Here is a 25112-nt window from a genome sequence, read left to right as displayed (position 1 = left end):
TAGGTGCGCGCAAATGAATCTGGCAACAGGGCGGCCAGATGGCGGCCATTTCCAAAAGTCATATTACTATGACCGATCATCATTCTACCTTAGCAGATTTTCTAACTGGTTATTTGAGTCAACGAATGATGGAATTACACTTGATTTCAAAAGGTTTGCAAGTTACTTGTATATCAATCTGTAAAAAATCGTTTTAAAATGTTTAGATTTGCCATTGATTCTGTGCTTGTTGACAAAAAATTAACATGATCTGTAAATGTACGGAACGATTTTCAATAACAAATCTATGAGTTTTTAAAAAAGAATACATTGTTTGTAATGATTTTCAATTTCATTCTTTGTTGTCGTACGGCTCTGTAGTCTTGTGGTCTGACACTCGGCCTCCAAATGATTCGCGTTCCGCCGTTGGTGCCGCAACAAAGAGTTCTTGAAAATCGCTCTTTATTTCACCCTCTATCACCATATTCTGAGGTATGCAGATGATACGGTTCTACTGGCAGAATCTGAACATGAACTACAAGAATTACTGGATGTTGTAGTCAGGAGTAGTGAAAATATGGGACTGGAACTGAATATATCTAAAACAGAATGTATGACGGTATCTAAAAATAATAACCCACCAGCCTGTGTAATAACAAGCAGAGGACAAACAATACAACAAGTTGAATGTTTCAAATATTTAGGCTTCAATGTAACATCCAATGGAAAATCAGATTGTGAAATAAAGAAAAGAATAGGTATGGCGAAGAATGCATTCAACCAGCTGCATACAATTATGAAAAACAGGAATATTAGCATGAAAACAAAAATCAAAGTCCTGGATTGCTATGTACTGTCTGTGCTGCTATATGGTTGTGAGAGCTGGACCATAAACAAGACCATGGTTAAAAGACTGGAGGCAGTGGAAATGTGGTTTTACAGAAGAATGATGAGGGTGTCATGGATGGAAAGGAAAAGAAATGAAGAAATTTTAGAAATGGCAAACAGAAAAAGATCACTGATAACAAAAATCATCAAACGCCAAATGGAATTTTTAGGACACATTATCCGCCACCCTGGTTTGGAAATACTCGCCTTGACTGGAAAGATGAATGGAAAAAGAATAAGAGGAAGACAAAGAATAACGTATTTGAAAGGGATAAGAACTTGGACAGATGAAGCTGAGAAAGGTGGCGCTGCTTTAATAGAATTGGCAAGAGATAGATCAGCTTGGCGGAAGATGACCTCCGACGTCTGCTTCAGATATGGAACTACATGAGATCACCATATTCAGGTATAAAATGAGTACGTGGCAGGTAACAGCTTTGTCTCTGTCGAAAAAAAAAACAAATATATATTGTAATAGTCTACATGCTATGTGTTGATGTTAGCTTGAGGCCCTTGTGAAGCGTTATGAGCCCATTTAATGGATTTTGTTGAATATAAAATCTCAAATTTTTATTTTGTTTTTTTTTCTCCATAGGGCCGTAAAGTCCCAACTTCTCCAGTTGAAAAAATTCGACGCATCACCAGTACATTCCCCAGTGATCGAGACAGTCCTTTCTACGGACAGGAAGTCAGACCTTTTGCTAAACTAACCATCAGGTAAGTCTCCTTCCTGTCGTGATCAGTTTCGGGTAGTACTGTTTTATTACAAGTTTCAGTATGAAGTTTTCACCAAGAGAGCAGTCACACATGCCATGCTATACGGCTCCCAACTTCGATCGAACTCCCGTGTCAAATCGCTGTCATTGCTTTCATGGTGACAACGCTTATGTCTGCATTCATCACTCACTCACTCAATCCTCTCCGGGCCTGCTGGCACTTGAGGCGATGCCAGGGATCTCCACCGGGTCCTGTCAGCAGCTGTTCTTGGGGCCGGGGCCATCTCCAGGGACAGACCTCTCTGTTTTAGGCCCCTCTCTACGATACATCTCCAAGTCTCCTTGGATTCATAAAAGAAAAAAAATCATGATTTGGGTGAAACTTAGCCATGGGTTAAGCAGTGATCAACCATCAATTTGCTCACTTTGGACAACATGGGCGATTTCTGTTGACATCAGACGTCTTGTATGATGGATTATTTATATTACTTCGTGGAATACCTATCTAATGATTCCGTGGCAGAAGGGCGTAATTTTTTAAGTGGTTAAAGAGAAAGAAGGGTAAAAAAGAAATAGTTTAAGCATTTCCAAAAAATACTCATAGCCCTTTATAATGGATATAGAGGGTAACAATTCTATAGAGGCCGGGTACATACGTGTCCACTTCTGAACCCAGGAACATTTTCGGAAAGACTAAAAACCAACGTGCACATATTTGCAAGTCTGATAACCTAAAGTAATTATGGGCTTGTTTTAACATCGTTGTAATGGATTTTGCTTTGGTGTGAGAGTATTTCCATTGCAACAAATAAAAAAGCCCATAACAATTTGGGTTCTCAGACCTAATAATAAGTAGCCTATGCGTTGGTGAAAACGAATATTAGTAAATGATAAGCTTCAATGAATAACATTATAACAAATGATTGTTAATGTTTCGGGAATAACCTGTCTTAATCATCAGCAACACCCAATCGCGTACGACAAAATATGAAAAGAACTAGATAGAGCAACAAGAGCAGTTATATAGCGCAGTATCCACTAAACGTGCTCAACGCGCTATACATGGGGTCCCTGACCAACAGCAACACGTAACACATAGAACGAGACATGACGCCTGTTAGGCGACATTACAAATTTTTTTTTCCGACAGAGACGACACTGTTAACGGCCATGTACTCATTTTACACCTGAGTACGGTGAGAGAATGTGAGTAAAGAGCCTTTTTCCAAAGACTCAACTATGCGCCGCTCGGGACTCGAACCCAGGACCATCCAATCCGAAAGCGAGTGTCATACCACTAGACCACATAGCCGCACAAAAGAAAAAGAAGAAGTAGCAAGACCTCCCACTTCGACAGATTGATCTAACTAACTACCACGAACATAATAACTTTATGAGAGCTCCTTCCTCTTCCGCCATTTAAAAAAATCTTCAAAGTTGGACGCCATCTACAATGTTGATATTATGGAAACGATTAATTATTCCATGAAAACACGCGTCCATCTTTGTTGGAATGTAGCCGTTAAAATCCTGCATGACCTGATTGCTGTCACGTTAATGGAAAAAAACGTGACGTATCTAATTGGAATCCATCCATCCATCCATCTAGCTGTAGAGCAGGTTTTTACTTTGACGTTTTTGCGTGTTTAAAATTACTGTTGTCAATGTGGAATGTTTTAGATTAAATCCTTATTAACGTTTTTAAAACTGCAATCTAAATCTTGGTATACCCCCCCCCCTCCCACCCCCCTCAAAACAGTACTATGTTAGAGGGTGTGGAGGAGGAGGGAAGGGGTTAAGATGATATATATATATATATATATATATATATATATATATATATATATATATATATATATATATATATATATAATAGTAATAATAATAATTATAATAATTATACTTAAAATGTTTATATATATATATATATATATATATATATATATATATTATATATATATATATGAGTGTTGGTGGGTACTCGTAGGTACGAAAGTGCTCGATAATGATGGTGAGAGCTAATATAGAATACAAATTGTCACTCACATTTTTTGTGGCCGAGACGTTCGTTTCTGTGGGCTTATTCCACGTCCTCAGTCGGCGTAATCCTTAATAATGTCCGAAGAAAAAATTCTTACTCCATACGAATTGCTTGTTCTTGGTTCCGTTATGTAGTTATGTATATATATATATATTTATATATATATATATATATATATATATATATATATATATATATATCCAAAATTTATATATATATATATATATATATATATATATATATATATATATGTGTGTGTGTGTGTGTGTGTGTGTGTGTGTTTGTGTGAGTTTGTGTGTGTGTGTGTGGTCTAGTGGTATGACACTCGCTTTCGGATCGGAAGGTCCTGGGTTCGAGCCTCGCTCGGCGCATAGTTGAGTCCTTGGAAAAGACTCTTTACTGACATTCTCTCATCGTACTCAGGTGTAAAATGAGTAGGCTACCTGGCCGTTAACAGCGTTGTCTCTGTCGGAAAATTTGTAATATCGCCTAACAAGCGTCATGTCTTTGTTCTACATGTTACGTGTTGCCGTTGATCAGGGACCCTTTTGTAAAGCGCGCTGAGCACATTACTGGACATTACGCTTTATAAAAGCTCTTTATAAAAGTTCCAGTCTAATATTATTATTATTATTATTATTATTATTATTATTATTATTATTATTATTATTATTATTATTATTATTATTATTATTATTATTATTATTATTCTCTTCATGAGACTAGGTTTACGGTTTGTCTCATTTTAGTTGGAAATGAGAACTACGAGGTGTCTATTTTCACTTATTAAAAAAAAAAGAAGAAAAAAAAAAAAGAAAAAAAAAAGGGGGAGGGGCAGCGTGGCTCAGCGGTACGGTCCTTGCTTCGGACACGAAAGGTACCGAGTACGATCGCTCGCCGCTGCACTGTGTGGCCTTGAGCACGTCACCTCGCCCTGCCTAGCTCAATTTGCGCCGCTGCACTGCGGCGGACGCCTGGGTTATTCCAGTCTTTTCTTGGATCAGACCCTTGAGACAAATTTCCCCTATGGGATGAGTAAAGGGAATTTGATTTTTTATTTTATTTATTTTGACACAATCTCGTCTATTTTGACACAATCTCTTCTATTATTCGTTTACAGGAAAAGGAAAGATGCGTGCACGGACGAGAGCGGTTCGAGCATTTCAGCGGAGTACTCACCTACAACGGACGAACTTGTCAGTGAAATGAAGAAGAGCATGATGGAGAAGAAGAAACTCGGTATGTTGTTATGGGGGGGGGGGGGGGGGGGGCAAGCACGCAGCATATCGAATCTGACATTCTTCTTTCTAACATCAATAATACTAGATTCGTTAACATTAGTTTATGTGAACTTTTATATAGCGCAATATTCTCCAAAATGTGCTCATAGTACTTTTAAAATTATCACGTCAACAGCAAAAAAGTCGAGACGTGCCGCCTATAAGGCGCTATAATAATATACTTTTCTTTTTAGCAGAGACAATGCTATTATCTACCAGGTACTCATTTTACACCTGAGTATGATGAGAGAATGTGAGCAATGAGCCTATTTAATGTTATTCTTCTCACAGTGGACTCAAAGCACCAACAGGTCACAAGCTAAATGTTATAGATAATACGCGCTTGGCTAAGAAACTCACAACATTGCCATCCGGAAGTGTAACGGAACAACACACAAAACTTGGTGTAACCATGAACATTTATAGTGTGGATAACACAGTTAAGTGGGAATTACTCATAAACGTGGATGGCAAAAAACAATAACAAAGACCCGAGTGACATCGACTTCATTTTATCTATACCGAAAGCCACAAAAAAATACACCTTAAATCCAAATCACAGCAAGCAGATGGATTCTAGATAGAATGAAGTTGACGTCATTCGGGTCTTTGTTATTGTTTTTTGTCATCCACGTTTATGAGTAATGCTCAATAAACTATATTAACCAGACTATAATCTTTTAAGGTCATGCATAGTTTTATGTGTTGGTCTGTTATAGATAGTTCAAAGATGACGTCACTCAGGTCTTTGTTATTGTTTTTTGCCATCCGCGTTTATGAGTAATGCTCACTGAACTGTATTAACCCGACTATAAACGTTAATGGATACACACAGTTTTGTGTGTTGGTCCTTTGTACTTCCGGATAGCAATGCTATGAGCTTCTTAGCCAAGCGAATACTATCTATACTTCTGGATGGCAATGTTGTGAGCTTTTTAGACAAGCGCACACTATCTAAATATATTTAAAAGTAATGGGCATGATCTATATTAACTTTCCATGTGCTCGAGGTCATTGGTCCCATTGCAAAATGTGTTCAAAGTGACCCCCATAGTGAAAAGTGTTCACAGCTTTTTAAATATCTAACATCACGATTGGTCACTTGATTCAGCTTGACACATGGGTATGTTTATATCATTTGTAAACAAAGCAACGTGTTTTCATTTGTTAAGAAATATCCAATCGTTGGTCAGCAACAAATCATGTGATTGATGACGTGCTTTTACGAAAACATGAATATAGATCGTTCCCATTGAATTTATTTCAACTGCCCAGACGACTGAATTTTAAAAATGTTAGCCCCCTCCATCCTCTTCCTTCTTTTGTGGTATGACATTGCTTTCGGATCATAAGGCCCTGGTTCGAGAATCGCTCGGCGCATAGTTGAGTCCTTGGGAAAGGCTCTTTGTTGTCATATATTGATGTTCCTGTTCGTATTTTTTTTCTTCTTGCTCTAGAAATGGAGAAGTGTGCGACTAGCCAGTGGTCTACGTGGTCAGACTGCTCCAATCCGTGTGGATCTGGTGCCAGAGAGAGGAGGAGGATGCTGAAAAGTCCTGGCATCACCGCTGCCATGTGTAAGAAGGATTTGCTGGAGACAGAGACCTGCCTGGGAGACTGTACAAGTATGTAGATGGTTTCATCTTTAACGCCTAGACTTTATTATTTTTTTTTTTTTTTAACTTTTATATACACGGTTGTATGCAATGACGGTTATTCTGCCATAGTCTGGAAAAACCCAAATTTGAAAATTTGGCCAGAAAACTCGTCCTTCAAACATCGATCGATTTCCTCCCATAAGTGGACAGTATAGTGCTCGATTTCCATCATTCAACGTGTATTGATAGAACGAAGTTGACGTCACACAGACCTTTGTTATTGGGGGGGGGGGGTTGTTTTGTTTTTTTCCATCCATTTTTGTGAGTAATTTTCACTAAACTGTTTTAAACCGTAGCCATCGTAGAACCCTCTAAGATTTATAGTTTGACGTCATTTTTAGATTTGTGCAGCGTGATTCCAAAGACTTGTCTTTTGAGGTCATTTTTGGCAGTGTCAGGTTATAAGTTAACGATGGCTACGATTAAACAGAATATAACAGTTTAAGGTTACAGAAAGTTATGTCTGTTGGTCCGTTATACATCCGGATGGCAATGTTGTGAGTTTCTTAGCCAAGCGCACACTATCTATACCTAGGCAATAAAAACGTTAATTCTTCTGCATTTTAGTCTTATGTATTTTTGTTGTCGTTGTAAACTCCCTCTATCCAGCCACCCAGCGCAAGAAGCTGAATGACAACTTTATCATGCGCCACGACAAGGAGAGGGACCCCAATGATGTGTGTGCGGTCACGGGTTGGTCATCGTGGTCACCCTGCAGCGTCACCTGTGGGCTGGGCATGAAGGTAAACAATCTCTCCTTTTTTTTTTTTTTTTTGTTTGGTTTTTGTTTTGTTTTTTGTTGGGTTTTTTTTTTTTTCGTTTTTTTGTTGTTTCTTTTTTTTCTCTTAATTTTGTTTTTATTGTTTAATTATTTTTTATATTTTTGGTTTGCTTTTTTAAATATATATATATATATATATATAATATATATATATATATATATATATATATATATATATATATATATATATATATAAATCTCTATCTCTATCTCTAACTCTGTGAGAGGTATTGTAGACAGCCGTAGTACACATATAGAATCTGATGATCAATCCATCAATCTTTACAGGAACGTTGGAGAATGTTTTTGTACAATTCTGAGAAGCGAGTCGACTGTGGCATCCACTTGATGGAAAAGGATTTGTGCAGGGGCGCCATCTTTGATTGCAGAAAAGCTATGATGATGAAAAACTTTACAGGTATATCGGCCACGAACTTCACAACCCCCCCCCCCCCCCTTAAACCCGTCTTGTGTCTTTTGCAAACATTTTCTTTGATTTATTTTTAGAATTAAGAATAAATAGCGGGATTTGTTTTGTTTTGTTTGTTTGTTTATTATTCAGCATTTTCAGGCGTTCTCTTTTTTTGTTGAAGATTAAAAGCTTATTTTTGGAGGGAGGCGGGTTACCTTGTTTTGCAATTGGAGTTCGTTTTTTTTTCTTTCTTAAAGATTATTATTACAATGCTTTTACTTTTATTTTATATATTTTTAAAATCTATTTATATAGTTTTTATAATTATTTATATGTTTGTGCTATATATTAAACATTATCACCTCTTCAGTCTACAGCTGAATGTGATTATTACCTTTTCTTATTCAGTATGAGAGACAGCAACAAAAATAGATATGAATATAATAAATAAAGGGAACGTTTATTTTGAGCAATTTTACCCTAATAGACACATGACTATTTTGGGTAATTTTACCCTATTAGACACATGATTATTTGGGGTCATTTTACCCTAACAGACACATGATTATTTTGGGTAATTTTACCCTAATAACACATGATTATTTTGGGTAATTTTACCCTAATAGACACATGTAATTTTGGGAAATTTTACCCTAACAGACACTTGATTATTTTGGGAAATTTTACCCTAATAGACACATGATTATTTTGGGAAATTTTACCCTAATAGACACATGACTATTTTGGGAAATTTTACCCTAATAATAGACACATGACTATTTTGGGAAATTTTACCCTAATAGACACATGACTATTTTGGGAAATTTTACCCTAACAGACACTTGATTATTTTGGGCAATTTTACCCTAATAGACATTATTATGTGGCCCATATAACCCGAGAATTATTAGGGCAATGGGGTTACATACGTACAGGAATGTTTTTGGATAATAATTTTAAAATGATTGGTTGAAATTTTCACGTTGCCCAAATAACGAGAATAACAGTGCCCAAAATAATCCCTGTATAATTGCAATGTGTTTTTCTCTTACAAACATTATAACTTCTTATAACTCGATCTCTGCGACCCGCCAGTTCTTCGCTAATGGAGAAAAACATCCCAAGAACACAGTTTGCTGAGCGTGGTTTTGCACTTTCGGCTCCAATCGTATGGAATTCTTAACGACCTAAAACCCGACAATCTGAAAGTCTACCAGTCTTCAAACGGCATTTAAAAACCAATCTCTTTCATTCTGCTTATCGTGATTCTATGTGAACTTCTAACAAGATATATGTGTGACTGTTGTAGTGATTTTTTTTGTAGTTGAATGAATGAATTTGTATGATACCAAAAATGTTATTGTAAAGCACACCTGAGCACTATCTGTTGATACTGGCGCTATATAATAATAATAGCTTCTTAATAAATATGTATTTTTCTTTCTCCAGCCATTTGCCAACAGCCCCTAGACACGGGTCCATGCAGAGGCAATTTCACACGCTGGTTCTACAACCACACCAAACAGAAATGTGAGACGTTTAGCTACGGTGGTTGTAGAGGCAATGAGAACAGATTCGTCGCCGAGACGGAGTGTGTTGATTTGTGTGCGGAACACATGGGTAAGTCTTTTCATCTCCTCTAAACTATTAATTTATTGTTTTGTCCGACGAACTTGATAAAAAGCGACCAACTTCTCCCTTTACCCCTTCCTCCTCCTCCTCCTCCTCCTCCTCCTCTTCTTCTTCTTCTTCTTCTTCTTCTTCTTCTTCTTCTTCTTCTTCTTCTTCTTCTTCTTCTTCTTCTTCTTCTTCTTCTTCTTCTTCTTCTTCTTCTTCTTCTTCTTCTTCTTCTCCTCCTCCTTCTATATATAGATAGAATGAAGTTGACGTCATTCATGTCTTTGTTATTTTTCTTTGCCATCCGCGTTTATGAGTACTTCTCAATAAACTGTCTGAACCAGACTATAAAAGTTCATGGTTACACATAGTTTTGTGTGTTGGTTCGTTATGGCAATGTTATGAGCTTCTTAGCCAAGCGCATACTATCTATATATATATATATATATATATATATATATATATATATATATATATATATATATATATATCAATAATTCGACGACAATAATTCATACCCTATTTTATTTCTAATCCTCAGCCGATGTCTTGCGCAGGGGTCAAGACCACGGACAGTCACCGCCGATGAACAAGAAAATGCTGATGGAAAAACAGTTGATGATGCAGAAACAGCGAATGATGGAAAAGCAGGCGATGATGGAGAAGCAGAAGGCGATGGAGGAGGACATGAGGAGGAAGGAACAACTGATGGAGAAGAGAAGAATGATGGAGAAACAGAGATTGATGGAGAAACAGGCCATGATGGAAAAACAAAAACAGGAAATGGAACGAAAGAAGGTAAGCTTGTTGGTGGGGTTCCTGACCTCCCATGGTGTACAGGGAGGCAATAACTGTTGTCTTCTATCCCCCTGGGTTGGGTTCCTGACCTCCCATAGTGGGCAGGGAGGTACTTGTTGTGTCTTCTATCCCCCTGGGTGGGACTCCTAACCTCCCATAGTGGGCAGGGAGGTACTTGTTGTGTCTTCTATCCCCCTGGGTTGGGTTCCTGACCTCCCATAGTGGGCAGGGAGGTACTTGTTGTGTCTTCTATCCCCCTGGGTTGGGTTCCTGACCTCCCATAGTGGGCAGAGAGCTACTTGCTATGTCTTCTATCCCCCTATATCTGTTTTCCAATTGCTTTCTGTCCTTGTCTTGGAATGAGATTACTTAGTTGTGTCCTGACCCTGGTCGGAGTTCTCGGCTTGGAGGAAACAGTCGAATGTATAGTTATAGTTTCGAGAGATGATATTTTTTCCTTGTAAATCATCTCTCTGTTAAGTACTGTTATTTTTCTTAATCTTTATCATATGATTTGTAAACATTTTGAGTTTATTATTCTTAGTCGGATCTTGTGCTGGTGTCTGGATGAGACTTTTAAGTGTTTTCAAACTAAGTACACTGATAGTATGCTCACTAATTCCCCTTTGTCGTACTTTAATTGTAATTCTATAACTTTTAACTATCCCATTTTCTTCCCATTTACTGGCGCTGATATGACCTCAATGTGTTTTTCTAAACCCCTCCCCCCCCCCCCCTTGTCCACCCATCAGTGATTGGGTAGCTGGGTCTGTTAGATCTGACGGAAAGTACTTTGCGATAGACTAGCGTCATGTCCGAAGGGTAGCAAGCAATTACTATTGTCCCTTTCACGTTATAGAAACCGGGATAAACTCCGGCTCTATGGGGCTAATGGCTCTAAAAGACTACTTTTTAAAAAAATACATTGTCGATATGCATTCATTTTCAGGCTATGATGTTGAAACAACAAATGATGGAAAAACAACAAATGATGGAAAAACAACGAATGATGGAAAAACAGAGGAGGATGCAGAAGAAACTGATGATGGAAAAGCAAAACCAGCACTCGCAACCATCAAGAGAGATGGATCCCGGAGATCTCTTCAACGCGGACGCGGCGTTCGGGGATAAGCAGAAGAAGAAAATGATGATGAAGAAAAAGAGGATGATGATGAAGGAGAAGAGGAGGCGCAGGAGGAGGCGACAGAGGAAGCTGGAGATGATGAAAGCCAGACAGGAAATTAACCCCGATTTGCCGACTGTTGATTGTATGGTGACGCCGTGGAGCGAGTGGTCGTATTGCTCGGTCACGTGTGGTCGGGGCGTCGTTACGAAGACCCGGATGGTAAAAGTGAAACCCGAGAATGGTGGACGGCCGTGCCCGAGGAGGCTTGTGAAGAAGAAGAAGTGTCGACGGAAGAAGTGTGGTGAGTTTGCAATCATTTCGGATTAAGTTTAGAGGGTGTGTTGATTTCATTGTTGGGATGGTGAGGAAGAAGTTAGTGGTAGTGGTAGTGGTGGTAGTAGTAGTAGTAGTAGTAGTAGTAGTAGTAGTAGTAGTAGTAGTAGTAGTAGTGGTAGTGGTAGTAGTGGTAGTAGTAGTAGTAGTAGTAGTAGTAGTAGTAGTAGTAGTAGTAGTAGTAGTAGTAGTAGTAGTAGTAGTGGTGGTGGTGGTGGTGGTGGTGGTGGTTATTGTTGTTATTTTAGTAATATTGAGAGCAGCACCGACATCAATAATAAATGGCTTTGGAGTTTTTATGTGGAGACGAAATTTATCCCACTTTCTATCAATGCAACAGGCACTAATTATTGCTCTCAGCTCAAAAGGAGAAAATTTAAATCATTGTCTATCATTTACTGCCCTTGGTGTATTTTAAAGATTACTAGTAATTCTTTGATATTCCGCATCATTTTGTTATTTCTCCCCCTACCCAGCCGTCAACTGTGAAATGGATGTCTGGGGTAGCTGGTCTCCGTGTTCAGAGTCGTGTGGAGGTAGCTCAGTCCAGACCAGACGACGAGCAATCCTCCAGAAACCCAAATATGGCGGACTTTCATGTCCTTCCAAACGGGAAAACCGATTCTGTAATGTTGCCAGATGTCCCGATGCAAAGGTAGCCATCTTTTATTTTTAATCCATTTTGTATTTTTAATATTTTTGGGGGTTACTCATCGGCCCCATTCGGTGTTTGTGTCGGTCTGAACTAGATATTGACAGTTGATTTTTGGGTCTAAATTATAAACAAAAATGAATATAACAGCTTCAAAAAATAACAAAATACCAAGCACCGAACGTTTCGGGCTCAATACCCGTTTTCAACCAACAAAATCTACAACAAAAAACAAACAATGAAAACGTCGATACATTACTTTTAATTAAATTATTGGTACCTGGTTCACCCGACACAATACGGAGGGCGATGGCACTTTTTATTTTATTTGCACGCTTGTAGTCTTTTTACTACCTCATGGTTGTCTTCATCTGTTGATTGTTTTTCTTTATACTTAAAAAAAGATACATTATTAGCCAAATCGGGAAAGGCTTAATGAGTTTGGATATTATTTTTGAGTTTGCAACTTTATACTCGTCAAGTAGTTAATATCAAATTAAGAAAGTAAGGAATAGGCACCGGTGTAAGATAAAGAACTGAACAAGTGTGTATGAAAGGTGCCAGGCAAAGCAAGAAAGAAAAATACAAGAAAAAAAAACCATCGCAAAAATTCAGTCGACCTCGACTGGCACCTTTCATACACACTGACTTGTTCAGTTCTTTATCTTGAAGTAGTTGTTGTTAGTTTTTGTTAATTTGGCTGTTATCATGAGATAATAGAAGCTACGAGGATGTGCCTAAAGGTCATTTTATAACATTCGACACAAAAAAGATGCCATAAAATGTTGACATTTTAAAAGATCCTAAAGCTGCGTCTGTCACCAAAAGAATGGCAGTTATAGCTTCTTTAAATGTCGAAAAAGTATGGACTTTCTCCACACTTGTTTGACCCTTTGGCAAGTTATTTCTGTCATGATTCTGGTGCTACACTGTCAGTTTCTGAATTATTTTTCATTATTTATCCTAGAGAAACTGAAGTTAACTAAAAAATGTCCACAACTGTTCAAAATAACATAATATTGAAGGGGGGGGGGTTGTGTGTATGTGTATGGTTGTGTGTGTGTGTGTGTGTGTGTGCGTGCGGGCGTGTGTGTGTGTGTGTCTTTGTTTGTGTTTTTCGAATATTACAAAACAACTTTTGGGATATCCTCATTTTCATTACACACTTTTCATAACTAGCGAATAGCTGAACTTAGAAGATTAGCATTAAGATTTATCTCCCCTTTCTAAGCTTGATTTTATGTTTCGTCAGATATATTCTATTTTATTCTATTCTCTGTAAATTTGTCCTCATTCAAATCAACAAAATGAAACTTCAGTGGTTATTATTATTATTTTTGATTTAGAAAAAAAAGTGTAGACAAATTACGCAGTAATAACAGCATAAAAAGTAGTCCTTCGGAGAAAAAGGCTCATTGAACAATTTGTCGTGGTATACACGGCGTAAAAATGACAGTATCTATTGCGTGTTACCATTTGGATACGACGCTAGTCTATCGCGAAATGTTAACATAAGACAATGATCAATATTCAATTCTTTGGCAAAATACTGGATATAGAAATGGACATGCTATGGAAAGCCAACGTGTATATCTTGGGTTTGATTCCCATCTTACAGATTTTCTTTCTCTGTTCTTTTGTCTTTTAATCTTGCCCAACGTTAAAGGGTTTGTTTTTCAAATGCGATTCACCATTGGTTATTGTATTCATAAGAGTAGTTTTTATTTATTTCCAATTTGAAGCTTATTTTATTGAAGGTGAGTTTGTAGTTGCTCTGTGGAATCAAATGAATAAATACATAAATTACAGATTATTTCTTAGCTAGAAATATATAATACCCCCCCCCCCCCCAAAAAAAAAAATATAGTTACCACCATTCCAAAACCATCCAACTCTTATCTTTTAAGATACATTTCTATATTACTTCATTATCATACTCGTAGTTTGGTGTTGTGTTTCCAAAAATATGTACACACTTAATAGTTCTTATATTATTTCTTTATATATATATTTTTAAATAAACAATTTGTGACCCTCCGCCTGATATCGGTATTACATTGATATGATATGAATACTAAAAATCGATGTTGTAGTCAAAATATAAATTTCGGGTTAAATTTTGTTTAAATGATTGAGCTAAAATGATTTCTTTAAACTGACCCCAAAAAATCCAATAATGTTTGACCATTCTGATCATTTTAACTTTAAAATATATTTTTGTCACCTGATTTTCCCTGAAATATGTATTACCATTTTAAGGCGATGAGTCACAGAGTTATTTTGAACATTTCTTGTTGTTCAAGCAAAATGAACCTTTTAAATGTTATATCCTTATTTCATATATAAATAGATCTCTTCATAACGACTGCTAGACCATATATTTCTTGGGTACGTATGTTTACAAAAAAAGACGCAATAATTCATGTCTTTAACGAGTCCAGATCGACGTCGTCGTATTTGCAGGTCTGATAACTTAGATTGTGTGGTCTTGATTTGTAATGGAAAGAAATATGTACTATCAAGCCAACGCAAAATATACTCCATTATCAACCATGCTAAAAATGTTAATAAAGTAGGGTTGTTTTTTTTTCTCATCGACCATCAGGGAATGAACCCCCCCCCCCCCCCCCCAGCAGAAACGTTCAGAGATTGATATTGCGGCTATGTGGTCTAGTGGTGTGACACTCGCTTTCGGATTGGAAGGTCCTGGGTTCGAGCCTCGCTCGACGCATAGTTGAGTCCTTGGAAAAGGCTCTTTACTCACTTTCTCTCACCGTACTCAGGGTGTAAAATGAGTACCTGGCCGTTAACAGTGTTGTCTATGTCTGAAAATAAATTGTAACATTGCCTAACAGGCGTCATGTCTCGTTCTACATATTACGTGTTGCTGTTGGCCAGTCAGGGACCCCTTGCAAAGCGCTTTGAACACGTTTAGTGGATGTCTTTCTATATAGAAGCTCAATTTTTTTTAAACTGATAGAATTTCAGAACATTTTACAAATCTATTTATTCAAAAGTTCAATGTAACAGACAGGATGGATTATATAAATGGTGTTCACATCTGCAGCGATAGTCAAAGTTCCTTTAGCAGATTAATGTATTGATTAAACTAGAAGTTGAAATTGCGTTCGGTTATCAGACCTGCAAATATGTGTGCACGTTAGATCCAGAATGCGAAGTCTAGGCATGCATGGCGACACGATTTCAGCACAGCGTGTCAGCTTCATTCATTAACACACGAATGTTACTCAAGCCAACAGATCGGTTTAATTTCCAGCACACGGGAATGAAAGAATTATAAATTGTATCTCAACGCATGATGAAATCATAACAATAACATCTTCCTTTCTTTTTTTTTTTTTTTTTGGCTACTTTTGTATGTATATCATCTTCATCACAAAAACAGCAAAACACCATCATCAGCTTCATTAAAACAAGAATGTTAATCAATCACAAATCTACAAATCAGTTTCCATCACACGAAACGACTGACTGTTAAATTGTATAATATACGATTCTTACACTCTTGATTTTTGGAATTCCGGACGTGTTCCCAACCGCTGCACGAGCTTGCGAGTTGGGAACAAAGTTCGAATTCCAAAATGCAAGAGTGTAAGAAATCTTTTATTCTACCCCTCAATCGATTCCAATTTCGTCATTTCTGAGTAAAATACATGTTTTTTTAAATATCTAAATGATGCGTTTTTAATCAAAATCTAATTTTTTGTGACATTTAACGTTTTGTAATCTGACGTCACAAATTAATATTGTAAACTTGATATCATTACGCGTTACTATTTCGGGAGAGGGGTAGAATAATAACATCTTACTTTCTTATCCAGAGGGGAACAATATTGAAAGTCTGATATTCTGATTGGTTGGGTTCTCTCTCATTATTTATTATGATATGACGGAATGCGTCTGTCGCTGATTATATTCCTTTCTTGTGTCCAACTCAGTGAACAACTCGGGTCGTAAAAACAATATTATATCGATGGTCGGCAGATCAAACCTCTGAGGTCTCGATTTTCAAGATCGGCGGATCAAACCTCTGATGTGTCTCGATCGGTAGATCAAACCTCTGAAGTCTACATACGAGCTTTGCACGCGCACCATGTTTTATTTAATTTTGGGCGGATCAGATCTCTGTTGACTTCATAGTTTTGATCCGGCGATCGTGAAAAATTGAGACTTCGGAGGTTTGATCCGCCGATCGTGAAAAAATGAGACTTCAGAGGTTTGATCCACCTATCGTGAAAAAACGAGACTTCAGAGGTTTGATCCGCCGATCGTGAAAAAATGAGACTTCAGAGGTTTGATCCGCCGGCCAACGATTTCTAATATACATGAAATCATTAAATCACAAAACTGAGATACGTATGCCCTTGCAGTCACTCAAATCACTCATCAAGGGACTGAAGCAGGTAACAAAACGCATTCCTCTCAATAATATTCCATATTCTGGCATTCCATGACAGTCCAATCAGGTCCCTAAAGAGAGCAAGCTGTCCAAACTGTCAGCAGACTGGGTGGACTTTGAAAAGAATGTGCGTAGATTAGTGTTCCACCCCCAACCCCACCACCCCACTCTCCTTTGCTGTTTTATTTTTTTCTTTATCACTTTTATCCGACCTATCACCCACCCAGTATTTATTTCTGGCCTATCCATCCCTGCTATATCAATGTGTGGTTGTGAAGCATTTCAAGACCCTTGCAGTTTCTCCTTTATCACTTCTGTTACCCACCCAGTATTTTCTGGCCTATCCATTCCTGCTAGAATATCAATGTGTGGTTGTGAAGCATTTCAAGACCTGTTCAGACACCTTAGATTATAGAAATTCCTCAAAGAAAATGTGATTAATTTACTCCAAAAATGAATGTAACTTTAAATTAAATCACGCTATATCAATTTTGAATTATTTTAAAGTGACAATTCATATAAATGAGAGATAGAATAATGTATTCTTGGTTTTTACAGATTGTTCATAAAATATTGATACCTGGTTTTCCAATAAATATACAGATATTTTTTTTGTTAATGTGTTGTCTGTAGCATAGTGCGGCTATGTGGTCTAGTGGTATGACACTCGCTTTCGGATCGGAAGGTCCTGGGTTCGAGCCTCGCGCTCGGTGCATAGTTGAGTCCTTGGAAAAGGCTCTTTACTCACATTCTCTCACCGTACTCAGGTGTAAAATGAGTACCTGGCCGTTAACAGCGTTGTCTTTGTCCGAAATATTGTAATATCGCCTAATAGGCGCCATGTCCTGTCCTACAAGTTAAATGTTGCTGTTGACCAGGGACCCCTTGTAAAGCGCTTTGAGCCCATTTAGTGGATATTGCGCTATATAAAGCTCTTTTTTTCTTTTTTTTTTTTTTTTGTCTACATTCGCTTTCTCCTTAGTTATGTGGACTCTGTCTGGCGTGCATACCATCATTCCTTTTTTAAGTTTGAATGTAAACAACTAACTTATTTTCTCCTTTAATTTATGACCTATCATTTCAAAAACGCTATTAGATCTAGGTGAACAAGCTGTAAAAATAAGGTAGTTGTGATTTTAATATTGAACTGAGAACAACCTAAATGTAGGAATGTAAAAAAAAAAAAACAAACAAACCCTCTTCAATGAGACATATGAAATTAACTCGTTTCAAAACTCTTGGCTAATGTAAATGTTGCTGCTCGAAGCTCGAAGAAATAAATAACAACGTGAAATTGAATGTAAGTTTCAATTTAATTATGAAAACAGATAGAATGGACGTTTGGGGTTTCCCCTTTATCAACAAACAGGATGAATGAAACACTACAGATGAATGTAGTGTTTCATTCATCCTGTTTGTTGATAAAGGGGAAACCCTAAACGTCTATTCTATCTTGTTTTCGTAATTAAATTGAAGCTTACATTCAATGTCATATTGTTATTTAAACTCGTGGCTATAAAATCAATTTTCACGTCTAAATAAATCACCCCGCCATAATGCTGGTTCAGATTGTGGGCCACGATTACGTGTCCATCTTTTTTCAAATAGCAATCATTCATCGCCACAAAGTGATATTTATTCCAAAGTGGAAACTATCCCACGATATCCAGCTTTTACCCCCCCCCCCCACCCCACCCCCACCCCTCCAGATAAGTCTACATTTAACTCCCATTATATCATCTGATAACTAAACTGCTTGCTTCATGTTTGTTTGGTTGTTTTTTGTTTTTTTTATGTTTTGTTTGTTTTTTTTTGTTGTTTTTTTTTTTTGGGGGGGGGGGGGGGGGGGTTGTTATTTTTGTGTGTGCTTTTTTTCTTCTTTTTGTTTTTTGTTTATTAATTTTTTTGTTGTTTGTTTGTTTTGTTTTGTTTTGATTTTATTTTTGTTTTTGTTGTATTTTTTATTGTTTTTTTATTTAATATTGTCCCAAGCTTACTCTCTGCTTGTAAATGTTGCTTTTCCCCGAGCTTTATCTGAGAATATTCCGTGTGTTTTGCTAATGAAATGAATGTCAAAATTGATTCCAATTTATAATATAATTAATATATTATGAAATTATTTTTTTGAGAACTGTTTCAGTACGATTTAATTTTATTTTTTTCCGAGGCAAGATTTTTCATCCTCCTCGGACTCTGTCTAGCTTGTCATTCATTATTAATACAAGTTTTGCGGCTATGTGGTCTAGTAGTATGACACTTGCTTTCGGATCGGAAGATTCTGGGTTCGAGCCCCGCGCTCGGCGCATAGTTGAGTCCTTGGAAAAGGCTCTTTACTCACATTCTCTCACCGTACTCAAGTGTAAAATGAATACCTGGCCGTTAACAGCGTTGTCTATGTCCAAAAAATTGTAATATCGCCTAACAGGCGTCATGTCCCGTCATACAGGTTAAATGATGCTGTTAACCAGGGACCCCTTGTAAAGCGCTTTGAGCACATTTAGTGGATATTCGCTATATAAAATCTCATAAAAAATGTTTTTTTAAGTTTTCATATTTTAAAAACGTGTTCTCGTCATGTCTCATCTCATCTCGTTATCCTAAAGTTTAACTAGGATAGCATGGAGAGAAATATAAAGGAAGTAAATGTATGACTCATATATAAGGGAACAACACAAAACTCACGACGTTCGGCCGTTGGCCTTTTTTTCCTTCCTTGAAAAAGGCCTAAGGCTGAAACGTCGTTTGTTTTGTGTTGTTCCCTGATATTATATGAGTAACATATTCACTCACTTTATCTTTCTCTCCATCTTCTTGGCTCATCTCGGCACCTCTGGCTTTTGGTTTACCTAGGATAACCTATCTTTTTAATGTTATACGTTACTTAATATTGAAATAATGGCAATAAATCAAAATTGATTCTGATTGTCATAAACGTAAATCAAAAGCATAAATATCAATCATATTATTCCTATCTTAGCGACTTTTATTATTTCTACCCATTCTTCCTGACCATTTGTTTAAATGAAAACATAATCTTTCAGTATATATTTTTTTAAAATATATTTTTAAACTAATTATTTAGTATAGTATGTTTTCTTTTTCAGAATGTCAAGACTTATGTTAATGCGTCCGCTGAATGTTTTGAAAATAATTGTTCAAATAAATTGATTTGAGTGTTCACAAATAATAAAAATGTGAAATTGAATGTAAGCTACAATTTAATATTAATATACGAAAACTGATAAAACGGACGTTTCGGGTTTACCCTTTATCAACAAAACAGGATGAATGGAACACTACAGACGAATGAGATAATGTGGTAGTGGCGTTGTTAAGACGTTTACAGTGAAATAACATTAATTTAGGTATTTCTTATTACCATGGAGAAATGGTATCTCTATTCTTAGTTTCATAATTCAAATTCATTTTTTCTCTAATTGTTGGATCATGTTAATTATTTCTCAGGGCGGGTGGTTGGATGGGAGCATCACCCTTGAATCATATACCTATGATGTTCGCATGGGTTTACGATCCGATAGTGATGTCGTTTCTTCTTCTCTTTACTAGCCTATCCTGCTTCTTTGGTTTGTGATTGTATTTTTGACAGGGGATTTTTTTTTCTGTAAATCTTCTGCCTGTTTGTTCTTGGTTATTTATAATTTAGCTTATGATATCTTTAGGTTATGATTTTGATTTACATTTGTACTATTTTTGTTAGATTGCTTGTTTTTTTGTTTCAGCGGTCTCTCATATAACCTCAATTGTGTTGGAAGAGACCTAAAGCAACAAACAAACAAAATTATTACTCAGGGTACACAGAAATAATAGCAAATTAAAATAAGAATACATTTTAGATATTGGATGTTTATTATCTTTCTCCAAAAATTAAGAAATATTTTTTTTTAACTTTAAACACCAACACAAGTAAAATAAAAACCACATTGCATTTACTCATGGAATACACTCTTGCATTATCTCGGATGTCTGTCTCACTTTAAGAATTAAAGATTAATTACTGATTTAATCAGTATCCCAAGTCAACGAGGTGTTCTGAATAGAATGACAGTTGCTCTTCAAAGTCTCTCTATCTTGCTTTCACCGCATGATACGTTTGACACTGTCAAAGAATTAATTATACATTTGATGTCATTAGCCCTAGTTAAAGCAGATTGCTATTGCATGTATTTATGACATAAGTTTGCATTGAGATTGTTACGATGAACCATGGTGTGTGTATGAGTTTGATTACAAAACAGATAAAATTGCTTTAACCATCTTGCGCCCATTTAGCTAGTTTAATGCTGGAATAAGTGGAGAAAATTGAGTTGTCTGTTTTTTTGTTATTTTTTCTTTGTTCTTTTTGCTATTTTTGTTTCCTGTTTTGTTTTGTTTTTGTTTGTTTGTTTGTTATTTTGTTCTATGTTATTTTTCATTCTTTAACATTTCGAAAGCGAATGCTAAAGCTTATTTGTTAAAACAATGACACGTTGAAGGTTGGGAAATTATGGACATGTAGTTTTTAGATTTAAAAAAATCATATTTGATAAATATTTAATATTTCTAGCATTATCCACAGTAGTTTCTAAAAATCCAATAAGAAAAAAAATGCTTGGATGCATTTGTTGAAGTGATACCAATACCGGTACTTGTGGAATGTATCCAGATTGAAACCTAATGAATTACATATATTATTCAACGCATTTACTTTAGTCAGCCTAAAGCTGTCTAGTATCTCCAAGATTTAGTTACCAATGATGAACTTCAAATTATCCAAATAATTTTGGGTCAAAATTCTGAACTTTTTTTTTTGAGAATTTACATCATCCCTGTTTATTGGTTTCAGCCATTAGACAGCGCCTCATTCTTTCATGTTGTATATAAGGTGTTTTAACCCTCTCCCTACTAACTACAGGATAACCGTCACATTCGTTACGATACAACCAACAACTTTCTCATCTGATTATTCTTGTTTCTCATAAACTTTGAAGAATATTTGTTTATTATAGCCATAAAAAAAACTTGACACTGTATTGTAGAGCTCATTTTGCTGAACAATATTATGCATAAAATGTACTTATTAATCTTCTGTTTGAGTAAGAAAAATATTTTTTTTGTGTTGGGTGGATGTGAAATTTTAGGAAATATTCTGAAACTGACCGGTAAGGAGAGGGTTAAAATTTGAAAATGAATATGCATTCATAACCATAATGACAAAATCTAAAAGGACAGACATGTTCATTTATGACTTTTCATCCAACCATAATTTATTTTATATTTTCCTCAGATGGAAGAAAGCATGAGGAAATTCATGATGTACCATCGACGATACTAACAAGACATGCATGACTCTTCAAGACTGTCATTTCGACCTGAGATGAATTTGACCTAAACCAAAAACAGACGAGTGAAAGATTTTCATCTGATTGTTTGGAAAATGGTTCAAAGATTTGAGAAACCACTTTAAAACGCCGCTAACTTAGGCTACGTCTAAATAGAATAGGAGTTAACACTCACTTTCAATTCTATTGGAAAATGATAATAATGCACATTTAGTTAAACGCAACTTATCCCACAGCAATGTAGGCTTTGGGCGCGTAAAAAACTTTGAATCACTATGGAAAAGCTGAACTCTTTAATACCATAAAGTTATTGAACTATAAGGCAAAGGAAAACAGTATTTATTCCTTTAGCTCATTAGATAAATGACAAAATATCTGGGGGGGGGGTAACTAAACGATGAAAACTAACTTAGCGGGATTTGAAAGTGAAAGAGTTCTTAATTATGAAGTTTGAGCTACAGAAAGTTACTTCAAAAACCATAAAATCGAGTAAAAGATCGTGAATCACAAAAACATGAATTATAACATTTGTTCATGACGAACTATGACATTTTCGAATCTTTATCTTTTTGGGTTTATTTTTCAATTTAAGAATTATATTTTCCGTTCTGCTGTAATACAACAGTGAACAGTAAAGATTTATGCGAGTGAATTACATAAGATTGCGAGGAATATTAGAAATGATTCTTAATTTGACATAATGTCTCTATAAATTGACGTGTAATAAATATTATTGTTATTATTGGACTCTATGATAGGATTGTACCATTATATTATAGTTGTTATTATTATTACCATTACTATCTGCAGCAATTGTTTAAGTAAATCTGGTGTTCGGTGTGTTCTTGCTCCTCTATTTTTTATTATAAGTAACCCACCGTCTCAATCCGGTATGTTATCAAGGTGAACAAAATTCTAAATTCCTTGAATTGAACCAAAATTGAAAACGTTTAGAACATTTTGAACAATTAAAAAACTCTAGTAGCTCGAGAAGCTACATTTATATAGAATTTCTCAATGGAGTCTGATGTTGCTAAAAATAGAATCATTCTAAATTTAGACAAAGAAGACGATCTTCAGTGTATCTTATATTTTCACCCTGATATAAATACCGTTTTGAAACGACTGGTCTCATATTCATCGCTCCATTTCTCCTTATTTCCCTCTTCTACCTCAGGCTTTCCTTGGATTGTTGTTAAAGTTGTTTATTTTAATTGTTTATTTTATTTGTTTATTTTATTTGTTTGTTTGTTTGTTTGTTTGGGTTTTAAAAATAATACTATATAGTTGTTAATGCATTCATTGACATTCTTAAGATGTATTTTCATGTGTGTATTAACCTTAATGTGAATGGGGAATTTGATTGAATAAAATTCCTCACATTAATTATATAAATGTCTAATTATTCTTGTGTGTGTGTGTGTGTGTGTGTGTGTGTTTTTTTTTTGGGTTTTTTTCTGTTTTTTGTATGGTGTTCGTTACATTTGTCTTTTTTTAAATCCTTTTTTTTTTTTTGATGTAGTATTTTTGTTGTTGTTGTTGTTCTGTTTTTCCTCTTTTTTTTTCTCATAATCTCACAGTGAAAATTCTAATTTCTGGCTGATATATAAATATATTTAAATGTAAGAAGAAATGATCAAGCATGGCGTATAGTATGTCGTTTGTCTGCAATATTATGTGTTGATAAAGAGTTATCGTTGTGCCCTTTTTTTTTCTTTGACTATACTTCTCGCTGTTGTGATCACTGAAATGCGTGTTTTTAAAATCACCAGTCCAATCTAATGCACCATAGACACATAAATCAACTTCAAATAATTTTATTCTACACCGATCCCTATCAAATTGATTTCTTTTCCTTTTTTTTAAATTGCTTCGAGTATCTACTTTAAGTTTACTTTTCCTAAAATTGATAATATGACCTTAAAATGTTGCAAACAATTTTAATACAATAAAAAAAAGCAACAAATAAAAATGTATAAATAAAAAATAATCCGTCGAAGATGAGGTACTCGATTCTCAAACTAAATTATTCCTGAAAAGGTAAACAAAATATTTTTTTTAAAAAACAAAAATTTTAAAAAGCAAACAAAAAAAACAAAAAAAAACAAAAAAAAAACAAAACAAAAATCAAAAAAAAAAAAACAAAACAAGAAAAAAAAACACAAAGAAACTTGGGCTTCCTTCATTTTAGAAAAACGCACTTCAGTTGTGATTTGATGATAATCGATGTGATGATTTTGTGCTTGACAGCTCTGTAAATGTGTATGTGTTAGCGAGGTGTGTATGTGTTAGCGATCGACAGAATATTTTTGTGTCACCAATATTGAGATTTGATGATCCTTAACGGCCTTACGTCTCACTAATATTATAAATAACATTGTTAAACAAAAGTTATTTTAATCTACCTGTTTTTGATTTTCACGTTGGAGACTTTTTAAAAACTAAAATACGTCCATTTCTGATTCTGATCGTTTAGGGTGCCTGTTTTCAATGTTTATAACTTCTATATGTTAATATATATTTTTTAAAAATAATAATAAGGGACTCTTTAGGATTAAAAAAAAACGATGTTTAAAAATCTCTTACGAGAGATTTCAGATTTTTTCTCATTTTTACGATTAAGATACACGGTACAGCCAGTAAAATTTGTTGTTGATAAAAAAAAAAGTTCTAGATAGGTATGATTACGAAGACAAAAATATCTTTGTACAGTCGAATTGAAGAGTGGTTTTCCAAAACTCCCTAACTCCGTTTTTCCCATTTTGAGATATTGAAGAATGATTTCCTCAAAAATATCTCATTCGGTCTGTTATTTTATCACATTTAAACTTCAAATTCACATAAATTTATGGAAATTCTTGTGCCAATTGATGCTTAAAATAAAATTTACGTTTCAATTTATCTCATGGATGGAAAATCTCAAAAATTAGAAAAATAAACTTAACGAGTTTTGGAAAACCAGCCTTCAATTGCTATCTGACACTTGACGTTTACAAAAGATTTTTTTTTTAAATATTACAAACAATAATATTCCCTCTTTTCCATTGAATGCATGACGCCTTGCAAGGGTTA

At 35.5% G+C, this 25112-nt stretch overlaps 1 protein-coding gene across 39 annotated transcripts in view; it reads left to right on the top strand.

The window, feature by feature from the left end:
* The window catches only part of LOC144967497 (spondin-1-like), a 278046-nt gene extending 253836 nt beyond the window's left edge, over window positions 1-24210 (top strand). For 15 of the 39 annotated variants that reach the window (XM_078904837.1, XM_078904838.1, XM_078904839.1 and 12 more), the window contains 11 exons: window positions 1463-1584; window positions 4745-4863; window positions 6362-6529; window positions 7172-7305; window positions 7632-7761; window positions 9205-9375; window positions 9914-10170; window positions 11120-11597; window positions 12106-12284; window positions 16760-16828; window positions 21986-24200. In XM_078904837.1, the coding sequence (XP_078760963.1) occupies window positions 1463-1584; window positions 4745-4863; window positions 6362-6529; window positions 7172-7305; window positions 7632-7761; window positions 9205-9375; window positions 9914-10170; window positions 11120-11597; window positions 12106-12284; window positions 16760-16828; window positions 21986-22033 (1875 nt within the window). In that variant the 3' untranslated portion in view covers window positions 22034-24200. Of the gene's footprint in view, window positions 1-1462; window positions 1585-4744; window positions 4864-6361; window positions 6530-7171; window positions 7306-7631; window positions 7762-9204; window positions 9376-9913; window positions 10171-11119; window positions 11598-12105; window positions 12285-14631; window positions 14670-16759; window positions 16829-21985 lie in introns of all 39 variants that reach the window. The other 24 variants (XM_078904847.1, XM_078904848.1, XM_078904851.1 and 21 more) reach the window with 2 other exon arrangements.
* The last annotated feature ends 902 nt before the right edge of the window (window positions 24211-25112 follow it).

The sequence above is a fragment of the Berghia stephanieae genome, chromosome 3, assembly GCF_034508935.2.
Source record: "Berghia stephanieae isolate SIO BIC M18660-M18661 chromosome 3, UCSD_Bste_1.3, whole genome shotgun sequence".
NCBI classification, from domain to species: domain Eukaryota; kingdom Metazoa; phylum Mollusca; class Gastropoda; order Nudibranchia; family Aeolidiidae; genus Berghia; species Berghia stephanieae.
This window is presented reverse-complemented; position numbering and strand designations above follow the sequence as displayed.